Genomic DNA, 17797 nt, shown 5'->3' with positions numbered 1-17797 from the left:
TCTGAGTTATGTTCGATAGCAAAAGTTCAACAGGAAGTTTAAAAGACCTAACTGGCTTTATTTAACTCATTCATGACTTGGGCAACATCCTGTCTATCAAGTGGAGGGGAGCTCTAAAGGATACAGAAAAGGAAAGGTTTTTAAAGGTAGAGAAGGGGGACCCCTGGGCGGCTCAGTGGTTGAGGATCTGCCTTTGGCTCAGGGCATGATCCCGGGGTCTGGGAATCGAGTCCTGCATTGGGCTCCCTGCAAGGAGCCTGATTCTCCCTCTGCTTATGTCTCTGCCTCTCTCTGTGTCTCTCATGAATAAATAAATAAAATCTTTTAAAAATAAAGATTGAGAAAAAAGAAGAAAAAGAAATTATTAGCAAAGAATCAATTATTTTAGGCAAAATTTCTTCCTGAGGGGAATGGAAGGGGTCTATGAGTAAATTTCCTAGTGCTGACCAGGCAGGTCCCCTGGCGACTGGTTTTAAGGTTGCATTTCTTGAGGGGGAGGTGGTATGATATTGCAGTTAGGTTAGGTAGTAAGTCTTGGTTTATGGACTTGGGGCTTTAACCCAAGGGATGCCATGTTGGGCCTATGGTTCACTTTTTAGCAGGTATGAACCCAACAGAAAAAGCAGACCCCTGTGTATCAAAGTACATTAACAATAATATTATAGCATTAGTCAGCCCAAACTAGAAACAATAAAAATACTCATCAACAAGAGTGTGGATAAATAAATTGTGGCCTACTCATACAATGGAATGCTACTGGTCATGAAAATGAACACACTATTGTTCTACATAATAGTGTGGATTTGTCTCAGACCTATTGCTGAGGGAAAGAAGCCAAACACAAAAGAATGTATTGGTCAACTTATGCATCCATTGTATGCAAACATACACGTGAGTCCATTTATTTTTTTTATTGTTTTTGTTTTTGTTTTGTGAGTCCATTTATAAGTTCATATGAAGACAAAACAAATCTAGCATGCTAGAGGTTGGTGCGTTTGGTGACTCGGGGGTAGGGAGAAGGAATAGTGATTGAATGAAGTCAAGGTAAGGGGGTTCTAGGGAACTAGTCACCCATTAATGGGTGGGAGTTATGTAGTTGTCTTCACTTGGTTTTTCTTCATCAAGATGAGCACATCTGCTTTGTACTCTTTTCTGTTTAATGCACATAGCTATCCTTCACCTTTGTTTCCTATGCTCTATGTCAATAGAAAGTGGAAAGTGATGTTTCTTTAAACCCAGGACTAAGGAACTGAGCTCAGTTTCAGCTGAAAGATGCAAATCACTGTCACTTCCAGTGACCAAGGCCTCTACAGAATCCACCTCATAGCTGGTTAATATTTTTTAAGGTTTTATTTTTTTAATTCCTTGGGAGTGAATAAACTTTTAAAGGTTGAATCTGCATACCTAAAGCTCTGAGATAATCAAAAGTCACAGGTCCTCACTTCTGCTTTCACATGCAGACAGTGATAATTGAGAAATATCTCAGATGAGGTTTCTTTATCTTCCTCACTAATTTGTTTTTAACTCCGGGTTACTTTTCAAATTTACAAATGGCTGCTAAGCACATGCTCACATTAAGTATGTTAACATTCCTCAGAACAAATGTCAGAGTGAATACAAAACCTGCCCTCTTACCTAGAACATATGGTTTTAACAACAACAGTGGTAACTTTTTATGTACCAGAGATGAACAGTTTGGCTTGTGCCTTTTTTTAATGAATTAAATCTGATCCTGGTCCCAAGCCTGTAGTATGTCTCTTTCTTTCTGAATGGCTCTCAAAAATGAGATGACAATCTGTAGATATTTCCTTTTACCACTGAGGTAAACTAATATTTTGGAAGACATGGGAACAGATGAAAGTATGTGTTTCATAGAATGGAAATTACTGATGGGTGGAATTCCATTTCTACTTTCCTTTGAGCAATTAGCCTTTGTTGAGGTGGCACATCCTGAGGGGAATAAGGCAATGGGAGCTTTTGTGTACCTCAAAAAATTAATTTCTTATAATTATTATTACCAACTATATATGTGTATATATGTGTACATGTTATTGATGTTTCCTTAATTGGTTGCTGTTTCTTATCCAATATTTATTACTTATTTAGTGGATAAAAAACTACTGGGGCACCTGGGTGGCTCAGTCAGTTAAGCGTCTGACTCTTGATTTCGGCTCGGGTCATGATCTCAAGGTTGTGAGATGGAGCCCTCCCCCCCTCAGGTTCCACGTTGAGCATGGAATCTGCTTAGGTTCTCTCTCTCTCTCCCCCTTGGCACTTTCCCTTCTTAAAAAAAATACTTAGAGAGTTCTGAGCATTGTTTTATTTTTTCGAACATAAAAAATCATAATTTCACAAATGTGAGTTCAATCTTGCTCCACAATCTTGATTTTCCTGGAAAGGTTTTGTGCTATTAACTATGTATGTCTTACTATAAGGATTTCCAGAAAAAAAAATACCATATATTCCACATTATTTACGTGGACCCTTTTGCCAGCAGTGATTACACTGTGTTTTGAGTCCCATACCTGCTTACTCTTGTTTTTTGTTCCTAGCCAGCCTAGCTTGAAATTTCCACATATTCATTGACACGTTTTTTTCACTTCTAATATCTAAGATTCTGCTTTTACAACATCTTTAGCAATGGCTACCTGTTTCCCCAATGCTGTCAGCCTAGCTGATATTTAGATTCTTGAAATAAATCCTAATTAATTATCCTAAATTCAATGTATATTTTTTCTAATACCTAAACTTTGTGTTGCTCTTAGGTTGTTCTTCCTAAAATTCATCTTCCATCATGCCTTTACCGTGACCAAAATTTTCAGTGGTGCCCGTCATCTCTAGAAACAATCTCAAAACTCATTTGACAATGTATATATCAGTAAAAATATTTTGAGCATCCATGCTTTATATATACAAATATTTAAAGTTATACACATGTGCTCCTGTCTATCCATATATTTAATACTTAATACTAATAAAACTTCACTTTTACATTTTTAGAAAAAACAATAACTATATATAAGAGTTCTAATATTTTTCTTCTGGCATCCCAAAAAAATCATTTAATGTGTTTCATTTTGGGTGTTGGTGTGTAGGGAGAACTGAAAACAATCAAAGATGGGTGGTGGAGTGCTATCCCACTGTCTGGTGCTGAACTATTGTTGCACACTACCACATGATTGTGTCTCCTGACCTTTGGATCCTGGAGATTCCTGTCTATCCTTACATTGACGAAACAAAAGGAAGAGCACTGGTGTTATATGTAAATGATGAATCACTAAATTCTACACCTGAAACCAATTTTACCATATGTGTTAACTAACTAGAATTTAAAGAAACACTTGAAATTTTAAAAAATGGGGGCAGGGTATGTTTTAGACTATAATCTCAACAAGAGTCTGGCTCCTAAGATGGAGTTCTAGAGGAATTAGGATTCTCTGTCCTTCATGCTGAAGGAATGAATTATCTCTTTCCCTTGGAAAAAAAGCAGACTGACAATGAAAAGAAAGGGAGGGTTTAAGTAAGTCTCCATGTTAGCTGAATAATTTCATTCATAAAGAACATAGTAAAGGAAAATGTTAAAAGAATATTCTAATCCTTATGTTTTCATAATTTTATAGCTTCATAACCAAAAATAATAAGAAATAAGAAATAATTGCTGTTGAAGGCTGTACAGTACAATGAAGTTGTATAGAGATGTTCAGGAATATTAATGTTGGCAGGTACGTGAATATTTTGTGACTGTTGGCTATTAGAAGCAAGACTAAATTCTGCCTCAAGGAAGATTCTGATAATCTCTAAAATGTCAATTCATCTTGTCACAAATTAGTGGTTCATATGAGCCTCCTAAAGATTATAGAAGCTGCAGGACTTGTATAAATGATGAAAGAGTATTTCCTTTCAAAATCTCCAGCTAGCTACATTTCAGCTGGAAGCAAGTTAGAAACCATGAGACTGAGGGTGTTTGAAAATAGGTTTCTCATGTAAATAAAAATGCATTGAGAATTCGGAAGAATATCTGTAATTAATGGTGCTACCATAATGCCATTAGAGGATTTACAATCATTAGGGCAACTTTCCACAAACCATTTTAAAATTTACTTTTTCCTTTCCATGGCAACATATCTATGGTCACTTGATGCCAAGAAAAAATGGATGTTTAATTGTGGGTATCACCACCAATGCTCAATTTCAATATCAAGTATAATACTTGAGTGACCCAATGCACTGATATTCTTTGATAGGAGTTGTTAACACAGATTTCTATTTAATGTTTGTTTGTATTACTTGCTAGGCCATGTGGATATAGAGATTAAAAAGACAGAGCTTCACGCTTAGGAATTTCACAATCCAGTGAAGGAGACACAGACAAGAAGATAAATGAGTATTGCTGTATTATATTGCCTGATAGGTGTATGAACAGAAGAGTGTGTTAGCACATAGGGAGATATCTAATCAGACTGGGACAGTCTTCCTAGGTGAGATGTTGCTTAAGCTCACTCTCACAGGGACAAGTGGGAGTCAGCTAGGCAGCAAATGGAAGAAAGTCACTCCAGGGAAAGACAGCAAACTGTGTGTTCAAAGGCAGAGAGGTGAGGCAGCAGAGCAATATTTGCAAATCAAATGCAGTTTATTTAATTTTTTATTGGAGGTCAATTTGACAACATATAGCATGACACCCAGTGCTCATCCCATTAAGTGCCCCCCTTAGTGCCCGTCACCCAATCACCCCCACCCCCCGCCCACCTCCCTTTGTACCACCTCTTGTTCGTTTCCCAGAGTTAGGAGTCTCTCATGTTCTGTCTCCCTTTTCAAATGCAGTTTATGATCAATCCTGGTGCAATGGGTATGAATGGGAGAAAGATAATATCAAAAACACCTTGTAGATTACTCTGAGTATGAATGTTCTCCTGAGAGTAAAGGGGAGGTATTCATATGACTCACTCACTCATATGTGGAATTTAAGAAACAAAACAAATAAAGAAAGAAAAAAGAGACAAGCCAAGAAACAGACCCTAAATTGGAGGGAACTAATGATTACCAGAGAGGAAGTGGGTGAGGGGATGGGTGAAAGAAGTGGTGGGTTTTAAGGAGTATGCTTGTCATGATGAACCCTGGGTATTGTATATAAGTGTTGAATCACTATACTGTACACCTGAAACTAATATATAACACTGTATGTTAACTGAAATTAAAATTTTTAAAAAGCCTTAAAAATAAAGAAGAGACATTAAAGGCTTTTGAGCATTGAAGGGACATGACATTATGTACATATTAAGAAAATCCTTCTGACAACACGTAAGGAGCAGATTCACAAATCATCTCTAAAAAAGGGAGAAAATTATGGAACATTACAGAAATATTGATTCATCAATCAAGTCATCAAAAGTGAAGATGGAGATGATAGAGAAACTTAAATGATATTTAGGCTATAGTTTCAATAGGAGATATTGAACAATTAATTTTAAGGCAAGAGAGAGAAAGAAGTCTCAGATAAGCCCCAATGTTTCATATTGGGAAAAGGTTGTTATCTGCTGAACAAGGGAACACAGAAGGAGCAACATATTTGGGAGAAGGGTTATATGAGTTTGGAGCATGTGATGCTTGAGGTGCCCATGGATCACATGAGTAGATTCCAAGAAGGAAGATACATCCTTGATTTTAAAGTTCTAAAGAGCAATGTAGGCTCAAAGAAGACACATGGAAGTCATCTGCAGTTGGTGAAAAGGCATGAGTGAGATCCTCGGAGAGAGAATAAAGTGAGAAGCAGGGATTAGAGGAACAGAGAACATCAAAGGAGAATAAACTCCTTAGTAGACAAAGAGGCCAGAAGAAAAGGAGATGGGAATCATGGAAGCCAGTGGAGGAGGAGTCTTCCAAAGGCGAAATAACCAAGAGTGAAGAGGAAGACCAAAGAAATCTACCATACTTCAATTGTCATTTTTTGACAGATTTAAATTTGCCTATTTATATATATGAACAAAAATGTTTGCTTATTTGTATTTTATTTATATTAGCTACTAAATATAAAAATTCATAAGTTTAAACAAATTCCACAAATATATATAGTCATATTTTGTCAGTACTGCAGCTAAGAATTATGACCAACAATATCAAGATCCATCTTCCCTCTTGTATTCTTCTGGAAATGTCAGAGCATTTTTTTTTTGCTGTTGTGCTTGAAACAAACCCTAGAACCATATAAAGCAACTATTCCTGAGATTCCCTAGTGTGAAATTTTATTTTATAGAAATGAACTCTAATATATATGACTGAATGGGTTCTTTTGAGAGCTACTTTATAATGCCATAATATAACTACTTGCACTCACAGGTTCAGTCATTCAGGTTTTTATATTTGTCATAATGTCATAAATTACCCCGAGGTGTCCAGAGAGTAGAAATACTTTGAATATGATGGAAACATATTCAGAGTTCTCAACACTGTCACATAAACATTGAACCTAAATAATCGAATGAGAAAAAAATCCATTTAAAAAGGTTTATTTCCCAAGTTAAGGTTACCACAGCTTATAATAACCTCAGAAAAGATGCTTAATCTAAATCTGGGATACAGGTTTTTAAGGGTGAAAAGACAAGCTAGTTGAAACTCAGAAAATTACTTGTTAGATGTTGGGTTCACATATATGTGCATGTGAGTGTGTTGGTTTTATGGGATGTCTACCCAATGACATAACTAGAGACTTAACTCTTAGCCTTCCCTAGCATATGCTGAAATGCTAAAAGATGGAAGATCCTGTGTTAGTATGACATAGGAAATGAGCTAAGGAAAAATAGTTATTGCAGGAAAAAGAAGAGATTACTAAGAAGCAAATTCCTTGAGAAGGGATGGGAGCCAGAAAACACATGGAAGGATTAGACTTTGATAAGAAAGGAAGCGTTTCCTCAGTTGATGAAGAAAGGGAAAGATAAACAACAGAATGGATGCATGTAAGTTTGTAAATCTAATGGTGGAAAGTAAGGAAGTAAGCATCTGATAGCTCCTGCTTTCTCAACCAAGTATAAGCTAAGGTGATGAAAGATTGGAGTGAGCACCTAGGAAGAGTAGAAGGTATAAGAGGAGAGAAAATGTTTCTCCTGGAAACAGGGACAGTAATCTTACCAGCGATAAAAACACTGGGGTGGTAGGTTACAAAGAGGGGTCATCTTGGCTGTGGGATTACGAATTGTAAAGCTGATTGCCCTGTTGTGCATATCTGACAAAGTTCAACATTTGGGTGCAGACTTGGGGCTGTGGGCATCCAGGTTCAGACAAGTGTGGTGGAGAGAGAGAGAGGTGCTAGGTCATTACAGTGATGGGCCATGGAGCCTAATGAGGAGAAGAAATGTGAACAAAGGAAAAGGCAGATGGAGATGGAGAAGTCAATGGATTTTATGTCATGATAAATGTGAAATATGGTGGAAGTGTCATAGAAGTTGAGTTGGGGTTACTGTGTGTAATATTTTGAAGGTGATACAAGTTTTGGTGCGGTGTATACAAAATGGGAGAGGATGACAGTACTGGAGTGGAAGTAAAGGTCATTCTTTGGCCATAGGAACCCGAGGAAGCGAGGAGCCAGGACATTTGGCAGGTCATCCATGTAGACATTGAAGCTGTCAAGAAAGATGATGAGGACCAAGGATAGGGGGGAGACACATGAGGGAAAGAGACCAGCTTTGCTAATGACAGCAAACAGTGGAGGAGAGAGTAATGCCAACAGCTGCCATGAGTCTCAGGGAGGGGACAGTGATGGTCTGGAGTGTCCTTAGTACATAGGAGCTCAAGGTCAGCTCAAGATTCCACTGACAGCAGAAAATGGAGTGAGCCTGCAAGAGGCTTAAGATGGAGGGAGAGTTTTGCTTATACAGGATGGGGGTTCCAGAGAGCTCAATGCCTCATCCACAAGTAATACATTAGTTTCATATCATTAATAATGTTTTCACTAATTAAAATGAAATAAATTCTCATTAAAGAAAAAAATTTAAATATACAAAAATATTAAAAAACAGTAAAAATCATGGAGAGATAGGAGAATGTGTGTGGAAGAGGACATGCATGGGGCACTCCACAAGAGAAACATTTTCCAAAGCCATCGAGGGGAGAAAGTGAAAGGGGCTGATTATAGAAAGTTCTTGGAAGCAGTGGAGCTCAGAGTCTGGAGTCTCAGAACTCCATGCCATCCCCATGAGTGGAGCCTGGCCAGCTCTGAAGTGCTCCTGGTGGAGTGGGGGCAGAGGTCCAGCTGCAGACAGAATGTCTGAGGATACCCTGGGGCCCACTGTAGTGCATCTGGGAGAGGTGGCACTGCCGCTCAGGGACAAAACAGGCAGCAGACAACATTGAAATGCCCCATGAATTACCATAGGAGCAGAGGCAGCTGCTGAGGGCAGCTAACCTGGACACTGGTTTTTTCGCTATGCTTCACCATAAACTGCAAGCCCCAGTGTGTTCACATAACTGCCCTTTAGGGGCATAGTGGCACCGGCCACAATTGGCCAGACCCTCCCCCAGAGGATTAATGTGGCTCCATCCCACACTGGGTCCCTAAAATTTGGAGTTTTGAAACCCAGCCTGCATGCATGAGCTAAAACAGGAGCACTGAGCCACTGGGGGTCAGACAGCTCAGACACAGACAGGGGGAAGGCAGGAATCTGAGGGAAGCCTGGGGCCAATGAGGGGACATGGTTCCCTCTTCTATGATGGTTTCCTGAATAGCTGTGAATGTGAACACTGAATGCATGATGCCATTTTTTTCCACTCCTAGTCAACACTGAGGACTTCAGGCAGCAGTATAAAGAACAAAGTGGGAGCTTGAGAAACTTACACCAATTCCCATCCCCTTATGCTCTGCAGGTGCTTTCTTATGAGGGCAAGTGTACCTGAGACCCGGAACAGCAGCTGGGCCTCTCCCCTCCAGACAACCAGCACCCACTCCCCACACCTAAGTCTACAGACCATGGAGTGATAGAACACCAGCTCTAGAGGATACTGGATCTAGCCTTTCTACCCAGATGACCACAGCACATCTAGGTAAAACTCTCCACACATGGGACAAGGGCCTCACTGCAGGCAGGCAGAAACACTGCACAGGTGACCTGAGGGAAAGAGATGCCAAAACACAGCAGCAGAGTACACAGCATACTCCAGACACTTCCTGTAGCCCAGGCCCTGCCTGGTTAGCATACAACCTCTTCTTAATACAGTCATCACCCCCATGACAAGGAAACATAAAGGATTTCCTAACACCTAGAAGACAGAGACTTGGGCAAAATGCCAAGAGGGAAGACTTCATCCCAAAAGAAAGAACAAAAAAGGTCATAGCCAGGGATCTATTCCAACAGATATAAGTGATATGCCTCACCCAGAATTTAAAACAGCATCTAAGGATACTCTCTGAGCTTAAGAAAAGCATAGAGACACCAGAGAGTCCCTTACCACAGTGATAAAAGATCTAAACACTTGTCAGTCTGAAAAAAGAAATCCTGTAATCAAGATGCAAAATCCACCAGATACAATGAGCACAATGATAGAAGAAGTAGAAGAATGAATAAGTGATTTAAAAAGTTACATTATGGGGAATATGAAGCTGAAAAGTCAAAGGAAAGAAAAAAATTACAAATATAGACTTAAAGAACTGGTGACCTCATAAAGCATAATAACAGGAAGAGCACAGTGTCCCAGGGAAATGGGGCAGACAGCTTACCCTAGGAAGTTATACTGAAGACCTCTTTAATCTGCTGAAGGAAAGCGACATCCAAATCCAGAGGGCACAGAGAACTCTGGCCAGAATCAACAAAAGGAGGCCAACACCAAGACATATTAGAGTAGAATTTGCAAAATATAGAGATGAGGAAAGCATCCTGAGAGAAGCAATGGAAAAGAAATCCCTAAATTAAATTACTGGATCACAAATCAGGTCCTAACCAATACCAAAATATTGGGATTGTCCCCTGCATAATTATAGTGGAAGAGAAATAAGGTTAGCAGCAGATCTCTCCACAGAAACCTAATAGATCAGAAGGGAGAAGCATGATATACTCAACGTGCTGAATGGGAGTAATATGCAGCCAAAGATCCTTTTCCAGCAAGGCTGTCATTCAGAATAGAAGGTGAGAAAAAGAGTTTCCCAGACAGACAAAAACAATAGGAGTTCATGACCACTACATTACCCCTGCAAGAAATATTAAAGGGAACTTTTCAAGAGGGAAAGAAGGATAGATCACAAGCCACAAAGACTACAAAGGAGGAGAGAAAATCTACAGGAACAGCAACCTCACAAGTAACACAATGGCACTAAATTCATATCTATCAACACTCACTCTGAAGGGAAACAGACTAACTGCTCCCACCAACAGACATAGGATATCAGAGTGGATAAAAAACAAGACCCATCTCTATGCTGCCTACAAGAAACTAATTTTAGACTTAAAGACACTTAGAGATTCAAAGTGAGTGGATGGAAAACCATGTACCAGACAAATGGACATCAAGAGAAAGTCAGCAGCCACACTTACATCAGACAAACTAGATTTTAAACTAAAGACTATAAGAAGAGATGAAAAAGGGTACTATAATATAATAAAGGGATCTATCCAACAAGAACATCTAACAGTTGTACATATTTATGCCCCCCAAACTGGTGCACCCAAACCTAAAAATCAACTAATAACAAACTTAAAGTCACTGAAATAAAACAATATTAGGAAACTTTAACACCCACTTAGAGCAACAGGCAGACATCTACCTGAAAATCAACAAGGAAAAAAATAGTTTAAATAACAAACTGGACCAGATGGTCTTCACAGATATATTCAGAACATTTTGTCTGAAAGCACCATAACATGTTCATCTTGAATGCACATGGAATATTCTCCAGAATAGATCACACACTGGGTCGCATATTGGGGCACAACAAATACAAAAAGACTGAGATCATATCATGCATAATGTCTCACCACAATGCTATGAAACCTAAAGTCAATCACAAGGAAAAAGTTGGAAAAACCACAAATGCATGGAGGTTAAAGAATACCATACTAAAGAATAAAAGGGTTAATCCGAAAATTAAAAATGAAATAAAAAATACATGGAAGCAAATGAAAATGAAAACAGGACAGTGTCAAACTTTTGCCGACCTTGGAGGTAAAGCTCTACTTGTCTATAAGTGGTCCTAAGAGGAAAGTATACTGCAATGCAGGCCTACCTCAAGATTCAAGAAGAGGTGCAAATATACAACCAAGCCTTACCACTAAGGAAGCTAGGAAAGGAACAGTAATTAATGCCTAAAGGCAAAAGAAGGAGAGAAAGAATCATGATTGAGCAGAAATAAATGATAAAGAAACAAAAAAGTGTAGACCACTGGAAAAAACACAGTCTATTCAATAATTACCTTAGTCTAAGACCCCCAGGTGACTCCAGGGTTGAGCATCCACCTTCGGCCCAGGGCCTGATCCTGAGATCCGGGATCGAGTCCCCCATCAGGCTTCCTGCATGGAGCCTGCTTCTCCCTGTACCTATGTCTCTGCCTCTCTCACTCTCTGTCACTCTCATGAAAAAAGAAATAAAAATCTTTAAGTAAAAACAAACAAAACAAAATAATTCTCTTAGGCCTTTGCTGGAAGGTGCTGCTTGTTGCTCGACTTCTGTTCCATGGAATCCGTGAGGCATGATCATACTTACATTCGAGGCTTGCCGCTTTCTTTGTGTCACCAATCTGCTCCTGCTTCTTTATCCCTCTTTCTGCTTTTTGGTTTGATGAATTATTTTTCATGGTTCTATTTTAATTACTCCATTTTCTCCATTCAAGATTCAGCTGTATTTCTTTTTTTATTTAATGATCTTCAATGATGTTACTTCTCTGCTAACTCCCTAGTTCTGCATATGTGTCTATATTTACACTCGTTTCTCTATTTCTGTCAGTGTACATGGATACACAAAATGATTTCAGTTCAGTTGGTGGTCAAGCTAGAGATTCGGTGCCTACTGTCTACTTACAGTTCTGTGTCTGACAGCAGGTTTCCTAGAGCCCAGGTCAGGGTGACCCACTAGGTGCACTGCTGTCCACAGCTCACCCAGTGGAAATGAAGGAATGGCCCTTAACACATGACAGGCAGGGTTTCAGGATAAGGACAGCCTCACACCTTCTAGGTCAAGACTCTGACATATTCTGTAAGGTTTGCCTTATATTCAGGAGCCTAGGATTGTGGGCAGCTATTGCCCATCCCTGCCCCAGTGGGACTGTCATCTTCTGGGCCTCCAGAATGAGAGTACTGGTGCCCACTTGTTTGCACACAGGACCATGTGGGCCTGGATGCATGTACACACCAAAGAAGAACATGTGTTTGGAGGTATTTCCTGCATGTGACACCCGCCTCCAATGTCATAGATATGATGCCACAGTGGCCTGGAGATGTCTGGAGGAAGCACCCGCTAGGAAAATCCCTATCCCACAGGCAAGATGCAGACCATCGCCAATGGGCACAATGGCTTCTCCAGGGTCAAAACCAGGGAAGAATGGAAAGTTGTGTCTGAACCCAGGTGTGTTTCCAGGCTGGGGCCCTGGCTGCACACAGTCCTTCCCTGGGGCCTGTGGAGAGGGGTGCAGTTGTGTCACTGTGTGCACAGGCCATTGTCTGCAGGGAGGGGGGAGCTGTTGGCAGCTCCAAGCGCTGCTCCTGAAGCTTCCTCCAGGAGTGGACTCAGGTAGGGGGTCCCAGGCAGTGAGGTCACTTCCTTGACAGCAGAACTTGGAACCCCTGTAACCAGGCACCCGCATTCTAGTGCAGCCCCACCTCAGGCTCACTTGGTTGAAGACATCCGCTACTGGAAGATATTCTCTTGCTGCTTGCCCACCTCTGGGGCCTCTGGCTTCCAGGAACCCCAGGGATGCCACTTGTTCAAATGCTGTAGGCTTTGGCTCCACCATAAAAGCCAACGCCTCAGAGCATTTATCAGGAGGTGCCATGAAGTAATAGCAGCGCAGGCCAGGCCAGCCCACCTGTGCCAGCCATCCTGGGCAGTCCCATCCCATCTTCTTCAGGTTCAGGGAAACAGGGATGTGTGGGCAGGTCACATCCAGGCTGGAGGACATTGCAGGGCAGCAGGTTCCCTGGTGATCCCTTCAGGGTCACCCTGATGTCATGGTGGGAAGGGTGGAAAGAGGATTCCTGAGGTGCCTCTTACCTGACCCAGAGTTAGCCCAAGGCCCTGCAGCTGCATCCCTTTTCTCTCCTTGGGGGAGGTGTGTGCCGACTGTGCTGTGGTGTGTCTGGAATAGAGTCAGCTGGGTATGCGGCCCAGCCGAGGCAGCCAGACTGGGCACTGAGGTCTCCTGCCTGGCTTCTGAGCACTGTCTTCACAGAGCTCCACACAGGACTGGGGGTGAGAGCGGGAGGAAGAGGTCGTCTGCCCCACCGCCTCAAGGGAGGGAATTGCCCTGCACAGCTAACAGAGGCCAGTGCAGGCTTAAGGTGAGTGCAGGGGCTGGGGCCACCCGACACCCAGGGCCCCTTGTGGCACAAAGGGCCCCGGAGCCCAGAAGCCAGCCTGCTACTCCCCTGGGCTCCCCCCTAGACACATGCTCCCACATGAGTCTGGATTCCCCTTCTCCCCAAACTTACCCCCATGGCCCTGCCCTGCCTGGGCCAGATGCAGAGTCCCTGTGCACAGATTTGTGGGAATATCAGAATAGAGCCTTCAGGGGATGCCTGGTCACCCAGTGGTTTAGTGCCTGCCTTCTGCCCAGGCCCTGATCCTGGAGTCCCAGGATAGAGTCCCACCTTGGGCTCTCTGCATGGGGGCTGCTTCTACCTCTGTCTGTGTGTCTGCCTCTCTCTGTCTCTGTCTCTCTGTGTCTCTCATGAATAAATAATGAAAACTTTCAAAAAAGAGACACACCATGTCTCATCGCACATGGTCTCCAGTAGTTTGCACTGTGCTATGCTTTCTCCTAACTGGTGCTCCCTGGAGACCCCATTGGCCTGAGGTCCTTCTCCAACTTCTCCAAGGCTTGAGCATGGTCCTGGTGAGTTGGCAGACTTTTTCCCAAAGGGACATGGGGCTCACTGTACTATGTCTATTGCTGTGCAGTTAGGTTGTGAAGGAGCACATTCCTGCTCCCCCTTCCGGGGTCAGGAACAGGGGCCTCATGTGCTGCACAACATGTCAGAAGGCCAGTTGGTTCCCACAGCCATTGAGCCCTTCACTGATGCAGGACTTCGATGCGATTCCCTTCTGTTGCCAAATCACAGGGCAGCACTGAACATCCTACAGCCTTCACACCCTGAGCCCTCCCACCCAAGGAAAGGTCTCCAAGTTGGCACCTCGAGAGAGGGATGTGTGGTCAAATTCAAGGGGTGAAGCCATTAACGCAGGTGGGTGCTGTCAAAACTCAGCTGACAATCGGACCTGGCATACTAACCTCTCCCACTTGAGGTCCTTGTATTGATCCAAACTTTTTTTGAACATTTATCCTCTAAGATCATTTCTTTATTGGATAGTTTGTCTTGTTTGTTTAAGAGACAGGCAGAGAGCAGGGAGTAGGAGAGGGAGACACAGGTTCCTCAAGCTGACTCTGCCCCAAGCACAGAGCCTGCCAGGGGCAGGATCTCAGGATGCTGAGGCCATGACCTGAGCCACAACCAAGAGTCAGATGCTAAGTGACTGAGCCGCAGGCTTCAAGCCCCGTGTTCCTGCTGTGGGGACTCTTGCCCACCCCCCACAGCTGCTGAGAGCTCGGGCTTTGGTCTGCGCTCCAACTCCCAGGCCTCTTGGCAGTTACAGCACAAGCTGCACGTCCCCTCTGTCCCACCTCAGGGTGAAAGGGCGTCGGCCATGAAGTGGAATCCGATCTCCCTGACAAAGCCCAGCTGGACGGAGCTGCTGGAGCACGAAGTACAACAACTGCTGCCCGCCTTGCTGCTCAGGGACATCATCTCTATTTTCAGTTTCTTAGAAAACTATAGTGAATTTGCCAGCACTGAAGAGGTGCTGGACCTGCTGTTTACCAAGTGAGCACCCTGACCCTCCACAGCCCAGTGGGATGGGCCACCTACTGGTTGGGAGTCTGGGGAATGTTTCTGAGCTTCCTGGCCCCTCGTGCTGCTCCTCTGACTGGAGAAGAGTCACACAGGGCCTAGTGGGGTCCTGTAGGGAAGCCCCCAGGGCCTGTCCTGTGGCAGATCGGCTAGAGGGGCTGTGCTTGTGCTCATCAGCCGTCGTTCTCTCCCCATGACGAAGCCTGTGCCTCCTCCCCCACCACCACCAGGGTCTTGAGCTGGCCTGTTTTCCCACTGAAAGGGAGGTTTGAGAGTCCATCAGGGATCTGTGTCATGCTGCAACCAGACTGGGGGACCCCGGGGACCCTGGGGTGCCCCAGGCCCACTCGGATATCGGCCATGTGCCTGGCCAGAGCCCTTTCATTCCTCAAGCATTCAGGAAGCCCTAGCAGGTGCAGGCACTTCTCCAGGAGCTGCCGGTGGCCCCAAGCACAGAGCTGACGGCCTCCCAGGGCTCCAGACTAGTCAGGGGTCAGAGGCTGACAGCCCCCATGATGAGAGGTCAAGTCCACAGGACGATTCATGTGATGCCCCCGCCCTCTAGATATGGATGCATCGTAGTTGCCTATGGTGACAATGACACTGTCCTGCATGGTGGAAAATGTGACTGAGCTTTCGCTCCTGCAGGAGGGCCTTCCCTCTCCAGGAGGGCAGCGAGGGGGCTGTGGGTCAGAGGTGCTGCTGGACCCTCACCCCACACATCTGCAATTCCTGTGACAGGGTCAACGTCTAAGGGCCCTTCAGGAAAAGAGCAAAGGAGAGCTATGGATGGGGTGCAGGCTTTGTGGGAGAGCACTGGGATCCCTAAGGGAGACCTTCTCCATGCCCACCCCCTCCAAACCCTTTGTCTACCCCACACCTGGGGCCCAGAGCAGAGGGTGTGGGGAGCATCACACTCACCAATCTGGTGGCACCTGGACCTGGGTGCACAGCAGGTGCTCAGGAGGGCCAGTGAGGGCTCATGGACCAGACAGTGCTCGCCCTGTGGGAGATGGGAGATTACAGCCAGTGGAAGGACACCCCCTGGAGGCCCCTCGTGAGTGAGGCAGTGCAGAGCCACAGGAGGGAAGGTGGCGGTACCAGGCGGCTCCTGGCAAGGCCATGGTAAGACACAGAGACCAAGCCCTCCTCACTTGGACATTCCCAGAGCGACAGTCTGTGCAGTGAGGGCAATGACAGGCCAGATGCCCCCCTCCCCGTACACCTGCAGGTGGATTCAAGGGGCAAGTGGGCAGGTAGCCAGGTTTAGGAGGGAGTCCCGCTTCCCCAGGAAAGACAGTGATAGTCACACCACTGGTCGTGGGCTCCCATGCACAGAGGCTTCATGCCAGCCCCTCCTCAGTGAGCAGGCCTTTGGCAGGCAGGACCGCTAGGTGGCAGGTGGACAAAGAGCAGGACTGGCCTCCAACAGCCCTGAGTGGGAGGCCAGGAGCCCCGGTTCCTGCAGGGCTTCCCTGGAACACCTGTGTGTGAGGGAGCCCTGTCTTCTGACGCCTGTGCCCGCCTGTCCCTCCCCAGGGCAATCTCCTGTATCCTGGACATTTGGCTGGAGTACTATCAGGAGGATTTTCATCAGCTCCCAGAATTTCCCTCCCTGAAAAAGCTGCTGGAATTCATGAGGCAGCGCATGCCAGGCTCAGACCTGGAACACTGTGCCTGGTGTTACCTCAAAAAATTCATACACCTCCATGCAGCGGAGCCAGAGGCTAAGGGTGAGGAGGACCGGGGGTGGCTGAGTTTGGGACAGGGTGGGCCCCACAGATCAAGCCTCCATGCAGCTGGGCTGGGAGAAGTGGGTAGGCTCACATCCCCATCCCCACGGGCTGCATTCTGGGGAGTCCTCCCAGGGCTCTTGCACTCACACATGTTGAGCAGTAGGAAGAGTGTCCTTGATTTGGGAGGGACGTGGAAAGTCCATCCTGGTGATGATACTTTGTCTTCTTGGAGCAACAGCTTCAGCCCGAGAACAACACCCTGAACCACCTCAAGAGCCCGCCCCAGCTTCGACTGTGGGGCCTGCTGCACCTTCAGGGCCTGAGGTGATCGAGCAGGTCCTGGCTGCTGGGGCTGAGGGCTTGGCCCGAACTGAGATACCGGCTGCTGAGTCGAAGCCCCTGCAGATAGTGGTCACTGCTCTATTTCACTGCTCCACCCTGGAGGAGCCACCTGCACCCTTGGCCACCCCAGAGGAGGAGTAGGCCCCGGTGCCTGCAATCAGGGTCCCCAAAGTGCCAGAGCCACCACCTGCCTCTGAAGCAACTGGCTTCGACCCCTGAGCAACACCCTGAACCACCTCAAGAGCCTGCCCCAGCTCCTACCGCGGGGCGCGTGATGGGTGCAGCCCAACGGAGGCTTGTACTCCCCTGTCATTTCACTGTTTCTATATTTTGAGTTTTCCTTTAACCTGTATAGTGGTTTATGAGTTTTATTTGTAATAAAGGATAAGTTAACTTCACACAAAATTTACTCTGATGCTTTTAAATTATACATCGTGGTACTTTAGGTCCATTCACAGGGTCGCAGGCCCTGGAGCCCAGGGCACCGGGGGACACAGTCCAAGATCTGGTGCTCCCCCGGGACAGGCAGAAGCCAGGAGGACACAGGACAGCCAGGATGCTCTGCCACTGGGTGGCCCCAAGCTTGCAGATCAGCAGGCGCCCCCCGGAGCATCCAGGCCCCAGTGGACTAGGAGCGGAGGTAGTTACTGCAGGAGCTGACTCCATGGCTGGCTGCTGCCACTG

The 17797-nt window shown here is 45.0% G+C and overlaps 1 protein-coding gene across 3 annotated transcripts; it reads left to right on the top strand.

The window, feature by feature from the left end:
* The first annotated feature begins 12791 nt into the window (after positions 1–12791).
* On the top strand, positions 12792–17502 carry LOC140642574 (uncharacterized). Of its 3 annotated transcripts, none has more exons than XM_072843342.1 (5): positions 12792–13469; positions 14250–14372; positions 14815–15008; positions 16575–16768; positions 17010–17502. In XM_072843342.1, exons 2-5 carry the CDS (start codon positions 14334–14336, stop codon positions 17252–17254), a joined length of 672 nt encoding a protein of 223 aa, XP_072699443.1. In that variant the 5' UTR covers positions 12792–13469; positions 14250–14333; the 3' UTR covers positions 17255–17502. The 3 variants fall into 3 exon arrangements, with proteins under 3 accessions (XP_072699443.1, XP_072699444.1, XP_072699441.1); XM_072843343.1 differs by having other exon boundaries at positions 12792–14023; XM_072843340.1 differs by lacking the exon at positions 14250–14372.
* Positions 17503–17797: the final 295 nt, after the last annotated feature.

This window comes from Canis lupus, chromosome 11 (genome assembly GCF_048164855.1).
Source record: "Canis lupus baileyi chromosome 11, mCanLup2.hap1, whole genome shotgun sequence".
Taxonomy (NCBI): Eukaryota; Metazoa; Chordata; class Mammalia; order Carnivora; family Canidae; genus Canis; species Canis lupus.
The sequence above is the reverse complement of the archived record's forward strand: the minus strand, read 5'-3'. Positions and strand labels throughout refer to the sequence as shown.

What these genes read in the sequence shown, in the direction of transcription:
- LOC140642574 (XM_072843340.1), top strand. Translation starts at nt 13,140, where the DNA reads ATGGTGGGAAGGGTGGAAAGAGGATTCCTGAGGTGCCTCTTACCTGAC. An exon ending in GAGGCCAGTGCAGGCTTAAG is followed by an intron (nt 13,470 to 14,814) that starts GTGAGTGCAGGG and finishes GTCCCACCTCAG; the next exon opens with GGTGAAAGGGCGTCGGCCAT. An exon ending in CTGGACCTGCTGTTTACCAA is followed by an intron (nt 15,009 to 16,574) that starts GTGAGCACCCTG and finishes GTCCCTCCCCAG; the next exon opens with GGCAATCTCCTGTATCCTGG.